General features: G+C 36.8%; 1 protein-coding gene across 1 annotated transcript; it reads right to left on the reverse strand.

Annotated features, from left to right (window-relative positions):
* Positions 1-250: 250 nt before the first annotated feature.
* On the reverse strand, positions 251-9560 carry slc22a3 (solute carrier family 22 member 3). The gene is made up of 11 exons (XM_056255804.1): positions 9168-9560; positions 8828-8931; positions 8522-8676; positions 8083-8251; positions 7817-7934; positions 7305-7411; positions 6942-7156; positions 6744-6852; positions 1108-1220; positions 908-1007; positions 251-824 (listed from the first exon to the last, which is right to left on the reverse strand). The coding sequence occupies exons 1-11, from the start codon at positions 9558-9560 to the stop codon at positions 725-727; spliced, it is 1683 nt and encodes a 560-aa protein (XP_056111779.1). The 3' UTR covers positions 251-724.
* Positions 9561-9892: the final 332 nt, after the last annotated feature.

The following is a 9892-nucleotide window of genomic DNA, read 5'->3' on the forward strand; positions in this document are numbered from 1 at the left end:
CAGTGTGCTAGCTGTGCAGCTGCAAATGCGTTTTACATATAGGCTTCAGTAAATCAGTTACATATAGGCTTCAGTTTTTTTTTTCTAAAACCACTTTATTTATGTTGTTCTGTTGGATTACAGTGTCGATTTCACTGAATATGATCAAAAAAAGGTTGCCGACGGCAGCTTTAAGTAAACTGAAATTCAGTGAAAAACATATTACAAAATCTCTTTAGCTCTTCTGAACTAGAATGACTAGATTGGGTGTTGCTGAACGTGCCCCAAAAATGAATGCAATGAATTTATCCTTTTGTTCAGATTCATACACTAACGTATAACATAATACAATAGAATTTATAGGTCATCATGAGTTAATTAACATAAACTATTGTGCGTCTCTAAAAGCATTTCTTCATTAAAAGCGAGTTTTATGGGTGGCTGGATGTGAATTTTGAGCATGAATATATAACAGCTTAAAAAAACACTAGGAACACAGAACACTTAAAATATATTAACACTTAGATACATTAGATATCAAATATGAGGAAATACATTTAAATAAAAAAATAAAAATAAACAACAAAAAAGCAAATAAAGCATTAAAAGTGTAGGAATAGGTCATATTTAAAAATATAAGGTCTAAAGGCATCTGAAGGCAACTATACTTTCAGATTTTCTTTTGTATGCATATTGAATATATGATATTATTAACCATTATTAACCATAGATCTTATGACTACATTTATTGTTTACATTTATTGTCACTTCTCTCAATAGCTTTCATCGGAACAATGCTTATTTCAGGAAACTGTTCACCATCTTTTTCCTTGTGTTTGCGCCTGCTAAAGAAAATATGATATTATTAACAGGCTAAACTAATAGATGGCCTATTATTAGTGAATTAAAAACAGAAAACTTGACCTACTTTCTCATATTTTCCACATCATCCACAGTTTCTGGGAGATCAACACCTTTCATTTCTGGTAAAAGCATCACTAGTCCACTGTACAGAACAGACATGGCCCCTGTATATGGGGACAGAGAGAATAACAAAACACAAAACGCTGATAACAAACACAATGGAATTATTTGTATGGTCATTTCTGTAATTGAAAGACTTCTCACCATAGACAAGAAGGGGAAGTTCTTGCCAAATACTAGCTAATCTGTACAGAATAAACGGAGCAACAACCGCCCCAATGTCACTGGCTGAAGAGCATACAGATACACCCAAGTTTCTGTAAAATAGGCAACAAAAATCTGTACATTACTAACAAAACAGAACAAAATGAATGTATATTTAAACAAATACCCAATCTAGAAAAGCAATATTCTTCAAGATAAACTCTATATTTCAAAGCTTCACATGAAAGTTTCAAGCAGTTTGATGGTTTGAAGGTTATTAAATTCTCATAAAGTTTGCATACTTGGGCATTTTAAATAAAGAGTGATTTAAAGTTTGAATGCTATATAAGCATTTGATATCGTTTATGCTGTGGTTGCTAATGTGCTGTCAGTGGTATGCTATTACTACAGCTGTTCTGAGTGATCGTTATGGTACTGATCGATGGTATGACTTTGGGGATATTTAATTGAAAAACCTTAAAGGAGTAGTTCACTTTAAAATGAAAATTAGCCCATGATTTACTCACCCTTAAGCCATCCTAGGTGTATATGACTTTCTTCTTTCAGACGAATACAATCAGAGTTATATTAAAAAACACCCTGATGCTTGCAAGCTTTATAATGGCAGTGGATTGCAACCATTGCAACCATCAGATTTAAGCTCAAAAAAGTGCATCCATCCATTATAAGAACTCCACACAGCTCCAGGGGGTTAATAAAGCCCTTCTGGAGTGGAGCGATGAGTTTGTGTAAGAAAAATATCCATATTTAAAACTATATAAAGTAAAATAACTAACTTCTGGCCAAACGAACATACAGAGTCCATTTAAGTGTAAAGCGCAACTTATGCGAGTAATGCAACTGATATTTATGCAACACCATGACGCAGTAGGCTACTTCCGATGCCACAAGTTGCGTAAATAGGGGTGTAACGATTCATTCGTTTTCTCGATGCATCGATTACAAATCCTGACGATGCATATGCATCGATCTTGAAACATGTATTTCGAATCGTGAATCGTTTATTTCGGTCAATATTCGATTTAAAATGCTAAGAATCGAATAATTTGCGATTCTATATCGATTCAGTGCTTTAAAACATATAAACATTAAATGACTACATGCGCGAATTAATGAGGCGTTGTGCGGCGTCATTTCGCGTCCTCACAGCTCTCACATACTCGCTGCACTCTTACCATCTTTCACTGGATTTCGCTCGCGCTCGGTCCCATATAGCTCTCATCTACAGATTTTTGAGCAGTCCATGTTTGAGCTCTCCTCAGGACAGCCATTGGTGTTCACATGAGCAGATGACAGCTCTCTATCGAGAAAGCAAGCCATCGATAAAGCTGTCATTGCGCGGTCACTGCTATGAAACAACGCGTTCGTTGCGTGGAAACGTCACCGTTATTTTCTTTAAGATTAGATAGGCTACTGAAGTTTTACGGAAATGGGTCATACCCGTCCTGAGCAGTTAAAGTAAAACCCCACTTATTCAAGGGTGCGCATTTATTACATGGAAAGAGAAAACGTATAATAGGTGTCTAAAATGCACACGCTTCCAATTAATCATGAATGATGAATGAAATGTAACTTAATGTCGTTAAACTGAACTGATGAAATAACTACAACATTAATTACACTGAAATAAGAGCGCGTGGTTTATCCATCAATCAGATGCGCATTAAAGTTGCATTCGTAATCGTTAATATAGCACAAGTAGACAGCCGGCGCGTTTTCTTTCAGAATCACAAGGACAATCAGTCGAGTAGCTATTCCATGAGGAAACGTTAGTTAAGGTTTAGTTGGGATGGGAAAGTTCATGGTATTTTTAGTCTCACAATGGAGGATGTTTAATGTACCAGGAACACTTTAAGGTTGTGTATCCATTCCTACAAAATAGTTTGCATGATGAACTAACTATACTTTTAAAGCCTTTTTAAATCTTGGTTTACATTTTTACAAATGCTAATTTATAGGCTTTGGAAATATTTTTTATAATAATAGATTCATTAAAAACTAACATGGACTAACGTTAACAATTAGACAAAATGTCGTTTTTTTGTTGTTGTTTTTTTCACTCTCTGACCCCCGAAGGCAGCTGTATAATTCACACCCTGACTAAGACCCATAGGGGGAAGCATTTAAATAATCCTATGAATGCATATAAAAAATTAAGAATCGAATCGAATTAATCGAATCGCATCGAATTTTAATGTGAATCGCATTGAATCGAATCTTTCTGAATTTGCAAAAATCGTTCTTGAATCGAATCGAAAACCTATGAATCGTGAATCGAATCGATTCGCTGCCTACCCAAAGATTCACAGCCCTAGTAAATTGCTTTATACCACGGGCTGTTTAAATACTCGATTCTGATTGGCTGGAAGGTGTGCAGTAAAACCGTTTAATGCACAGGTAGTTCCAGTCAGTTTGATTACAGTTCGAACTTAATCCGCTACTATAAACATTGGTAACCATAGTAACAGAGTTACACTTGCAAAAGAGAGAGAGAGAGACACATAACATATGAAAACGTTAGGTAGGCTCAGAGCCATAGAGAGAAAGAGTTGCAACGCTCTTTGATGTCGCCGCGATGGCTGTCACGTGGTTCATGTAAGCCCCAATAGTCCAAAACATACGCTGGCTGTCATGTTCTTCTATGGACAGACAGCAGCGATTGCATTATTGACCGGTAAATATAAAATAAAACACACACCCAAGTACTTTTTCAGCTGTTACTGCATTATTGCATTTTATAATGTCAGTTTTGCATTTGGAGAGGCAGGGTGACAACGAAATAACCTATTACTTAGATACGTTTTTTTTTTTTAGGGAAAAGACAGAGCTAGATAAGATCGAAGACGACAAAGACGAGGTCAATACGAAAAAGACAACTAAATGGGCAGTTAACACTTTCTGAGTTAACACACCAAAGACAGAACAATTGTGATTTCGAGACCTAACGTTACTCTGCTTCTCTTTTAAATGAGACATTTCGGGAGTTTTATGCCTCTGTTCAGTCTACCGCTGGACGCGAATACAGTGTTGCAAGTTTGATGCGTCTCAGAGCAGGTATAAACCGTCACATTACAAAATACAACATCAAAAGGGATAAGGACTTCAAGTCAAGCAATGCCGTCTTTAAATCAGTTTTAAAGCGCTACAGGAAAAATAGAAAAGACACCAGCGTTCATCATCCGTGTAAGAAAAGTTTGGTTTGACATACAGCTAATTAATTTAAATAAATGACATGATTAGTTCAAATAAAGATTGCCTTGTCACTGTCAGTGTTGCCTATCATTCATAAATAATTTTAATAAATCCATGAATCATTAAGTTAGCTATAGGCCTATGCTTAAGCAACGAGGGGACTAGACTTTAAAGAAGAGACGCTCATAGGTAACTCGCGCACGCATCTCTCTCTCTCTCTCTCTCTCTCTCTCTCTCTCTCTCTCTCTCTCTCTCTCTCTCTCTCTCTCTCTCTCTCTCTCTCTCTCTCTCTCTCTCTTTCTTCTCTTTCAGTTCTCTGTCTCTCTCTTTTAATAATGAATTTAAATAAATGTGATAATTCATTCAAATAAAAGCAATCCGATGGCTCTACTTTATTTAAAGCGGACGGAGTGCTAGAACTAACGAGCCGTAACTTAAGAAAATAACCGTCGTTTTTACACGTCTGTTAAAAAATTACACTGTAAACATCAGTTACAGCTTTAACTTCTTTTTAACTTGGCAAATAACCGAGGTATAAGCAGGATAATCCACGGCTAGCCATGCATTAAAGGATTCCGCTTCGCGTCGGGTGGTTCTTCGCCTCTACGTCGTGCATTAAAATCCTTTAATGCATGGCTAGCCGTGGATTATCCCTTACTTAATATACAAGTAGACTGCATATGGCCGTTGGTCCGGAAGCTGGAATTTTACATTGTACCGTGTTAAATATGTATTTTTTTCTTAAACAAACTCTTTTGGGCAACAGCCGAAATGCATTATTATCCTGTTATTAGTGTAAAGCTGCTTTGAAACAATCTGTATTGTATGAAGTGCTATATAAATAAAGGTGACTTGACTATATAAATAAAGGTGATTTCAGTTGATTACCCTCACTGTGTATTAAATCCCTGAGTTCTTTCTGTTCAGTCTTGTTTATGTTCATTGTTTGTGGTAGCTTTTCATGAGAGTTGTATCCTGTGTTTTCGGTGAAGATTTGTAATTAAAGGTTATTCTGTAACACTTTAGAATACGGTTCCTTCGTTAATGAATGTATGTAGTAACACTTGAGTAATTACTAGTTAGTTACCATAATCTTCACTTTAGAATACGGATCCAAATAATTAGTAATTCCTTTAAAAGTATGTAGTAACACTTGAGTCATTACTAGTTAGTTATCATGATTCTTACAGTAGTTCTCTGGGAAGCATTAAAAAAAAGTAGTTATTGATTAGTTAATCAGACTGATCTCATGAAATGGCGTATGTATGACACGCCAATTCGTATTTCCATTTTTGGCGTGCCATCAACACGCATAATCGCTTTTCAGCGTGTTTATCAACGCCGTTGACTTAACGTTACATTACTGTATATATAAATATATGACCTACCCCAACCCCGTCTCTAAACCTACCCGTCACTGGGGTTAATACTATTTATGAGTCTTCCCCTACCATCCTAGGAAAAAAAAAAAATATCGCTCCCCAGATGTAGATCTACATTTTGCTTCGTTTCGCTCGGACATTTAACGGCGTACACATACACGCGGAATCACTCGGACGTTTAACGGCGTAGACATACACGCAAAAGATGACGGTTCGTTTCGGCGTGGACATACAAGCGGATAGCTCAAAATGCGTATAGATAACACGCCACTTGACTTGAAAGTGGCGTGTATGTTTACGCAAAGTCATGATGCCATGTTGCGTTAATAGTGAACTACCACTTTCATCTGTGCACTATTACTTACTAATTTGTTAATCAGAATTTCTTTTTAGTTAATAGTAGTTACTAGATTGTTAATATTGTGTTACTCATTTGTTCCTGTGTAGTTATTCATTAACGAAGGAACCGTATTCTAAAGTGTTACCTATTATTCTAGTGGGATTATATCCCATACGTGTCACGATTCCTGTCTTGTGTTCTCCTTGTCTTGTGTGATTGTGATTGTGTTGTTCTCTTGTTTGCTGTTTTATTGTAGCTGTCTCTTTGTTCTTGTTCTGAGTTCCTGTTCTGAGTTTCTTTGTTTACCCTGGATTACCTTTTATTATTATTATTATTATTATTAAAATAGTGCTTGCATTTGGATTCGCTCTCCGCTTCATTCCTGCCGCAACATTACAATACGCTTCACTGCAGCCACTCACCTGTGACGCATACATAAAGTTTCCAAATATAAACTTCATCAAATTTCACGTTTTCGGTATGGGTGTGAGTAATTTACGCTGTAGAACAAAACGTCAAGGTATCGTCAAGTTTCAAGTTTAAGTGGACAGTTTCTAGAATAACAGTGTGCCAACCAACCATGATCTTGAGACAATATTACATAATACAAATATTTGGCTTTAATTAAACATTAGCAACAGCAATAACATACTTTCTGTTTCATATTTCTTGACTGATATAGACTGATAAATAATTCAAACCTGAGAGTTGTTGGATACAGTTCTGTGTTGGCAAAGTTCACAGTCTCATTCCCAATGGCAACAGCCAGTCTTCCTATTATCGCAATGGTTCTTTTGAGCCAGGAAATATCTTGAAAAATAGAATGATGAACACGGTGAACACCAGACTTAAGGAGCATTTCTGATCATTTAAGAATCATTTCTGGTGGTGTAGCTTACTTGGTGAAATAAACGGTACAGCCAAACAAGCGGCCCCTCCAATAAAATTGACTGTAGCCATGAGGTGACGTCTGCCAATTCGGTCAACTAAAAAATAAAATATCATTCCAGTTGGAAGCTCCACCACAGCTGAGATGAGGAAATCCAGGAAAACATTATCCCCTGTGATTCCTAACCGTAACACCAAACCCTGGAACACCACAGCACCAGTAAACCTTCAGGAAGAAAATGCAACAAAAACCTTAAACATCCCTCTATAGTGATCTTGGTCTAATGCAGGAATGGTTTGCTTGTTTTTATACTTTGATATTGTTAAATAACAGCATAAAAATGTGTATTCAAGGACAGATAAAGAAATCTCACCATGCATATAACAAGATGAGGGTGTGCTTCCTCATTTTAGGAGTCCTAAATAAATCTTTATATGAAGGGTGTATGATTTCCTCTTGCTTTTCTATCAGAAGATCCATCTAAACAAATGAATACAAAATAGTTCTTGTTAAATACATAAAAGCAGCATTTTCCAGACTACTGGAGACTCATGGTGCAGATGATTACTTATTTGAGACACCTTGTTATTTATAAAGCTAAAGTCTTGCACATCAAAACAACATTTTGCATACTACGGCAGCATGAGAAGGATAAAATGTATAATTGAACAGCAATACACACTTTATCCATAAACTTTGCTCTTAACAAGCAGTAAAAAATAAAAGCTTCTCATCTTTGATATTGTCACATCATATCATAATTATGAATTCCAAACTCATACCTGTATGTAGGAACTTCCCATGTAGGAGGATTTGAAGGCATTAAAAAAAATTGATATACTGTACTAGAAAAATGGTAATGATAAATAGTCAGTGTCAAATTACCTCTTGAAAGTCTTCAGGAATCGATCTTTTATTGCACTTGGCAATGCTTTCAATAATATTTACAGCTTCTTTTGTCCTCCTTTGTGACAGTAACCATCTGGGAGACTCTGGAATAACCCTGTGACCACATCAATGTTTGCCATATCTAGTAAATGATATGTGATGGAATACCAATAACTTATGTAGAGTGACTGAAGAGAACCCTCATTTCAATTGTGATTAAGAATCATTCATAAATATGTTATCATTCCATTGCAAGCAATTACCAGTAATAGACCAAAAAGATGAATGTTGGCAGAGTCATGGCCAGCTGTAGGTTTTTCCATGAAGGAATGTAATACGCAAGAGCAGGAAGGAGCACCAAACCCAACGAGTACAGCGTCCGGGACATAACGGAGACAAATTTCCTGTTGTTTGATCCAAAGAATTCGATAACTGTTTTGAAAAAAGAAAATATATCAAGAAAACAAGTCTGCAGTCTTTATGCTCGTGCAAGATGTCTACTAGAACCTCAAAACTGCCTTTTTGTAAACATATCAGTAAAGTTACACACAAAGCACACTGTTGTTTCAGAAAAGTGATTGCTTTCCAACTGTATCTTTTTAAATGACCATGTTGTTTTATTTAACTCCTGGTTAATAGAGTTCTCATCTGATGTTAATTCTTGTTCTCAACAGTCACAAAAAAGGCATCTTATGTACTCACTTAACACATATGTGGCAGTCCATGCTCCTTTGGCGAAAAAACCTTGCAAAAATCTGAAGAACAGGAGCAGGGGGTAATAAGAAGAAAAAATAATACATATCCCAGAGACTCCAAGGCCAAATATAGATGCAATAAAACATGGTTTTCTTCCAAACCTGTAAAAAAAATAAAAAAATACTGTGATCGCTCAACTACCTTTATTATTTCCAAGCTCAAATGACAGTAAACAACACAATTAGATTTTTTTGAAGAATACCACAAAACATACTGAAACATGAAAGACGGTCATAAAGCATTTGATCAAACCTGTCAGCTAGGTATCCAGTCACTAAGGCACCTATAAAGAATCCTCCAGCTAAGGATACCTGACTCAGGTCTGCAAGCCAGGAGTATTCACAAACCAATGAAAACTACAGGATACATGAGGACAACGTTCAGATTAGGGTAAGTAACAAACACAACTACACATAAGGGGATGCATCTAGATATAGTAAACGTTGCTAAGAAGTTGTCTTCAAGTTTAAAACATTGAGTAGTTACATTTTAAAGCATGCTAACCGAAAGCAAGTAGAGGCATGTTAATGATTTGTTATTTTCACTTCAGTTTTTGAGTCAATTCTAAAGCATAGCTGGTAGTTATTCTCACCTCTGTTACAATGGTGGTCCGGTTCTCATTAAAACTCCACCCTTCATTACAGGAGGATAGAGGAGTGCTGTTGGTAAATATGGACCGGTCGACAGAGACATTACAGGTGAGCGCAGTCCCGTTCCAAGGCACGTCAAACTTCGCGCATTTACTGAACGCGCCGCGCGGGCCAGTGCGGGGAACTGTCAGATCCCGCACCTGCTCTTTTGAGAAATCGCATTTCTCCTGCAGACCCGGACTTTTACACCAGTGATCTGGCGTATATCCTAAGAATACAACTCCAATAAGCACAAATGCGAGTGCTAAACTAGGCAAAGCACCTAAGAGAGAGATTCTCTTCTGATACAACCCGAAATCACCAGCATGCTGCAGAAGTTCATCAAAATTAGACATCTTTACTTTACAAGGGTTGGTGGAAGCGGTTTCTTTCCAATCCTTATTTTATCATATGAAGTTGAAGATACGAAGATGTTGTTGCCAAGTTTGGTGTGGTTAACCACAGATACTTCAGAGTGAGTCACGCATGAGCTTTTAAAGGGCTGCGAAGGAGGAGTTAAAAAACCTTAAGAACCTGATCAAAGTTCCTTCGCGTCATGTGAGGAAACAACATACCGTAGTCAGACACTGAATGCCAGGTGCTGTAACGCATCAAATGTGCCTTTTACCTGACAGATATCACTCAAACAGTTGTCACGAGAAATCATGTCTCTGTTTACAGCAGCAGC

This window comes from Rhinichthys klamathensis, unplaced genomic scaffold, assembly GCF_029890125.1.
Source record: "Rhinichthys klamathensis goyatoka isolate OS25496 unplaced genomic scaffold, OSU_Roscu_1.1 h1tg000123l_1, whole genome shotgun sequence".
Classification (NCBI taxonomy): Eukaryota; Metazoa; Chordata; class Actinopteri; order Cypriniformes; family Leuciscidae; genus Rhinichthys; species Rhinichthys klamathensis.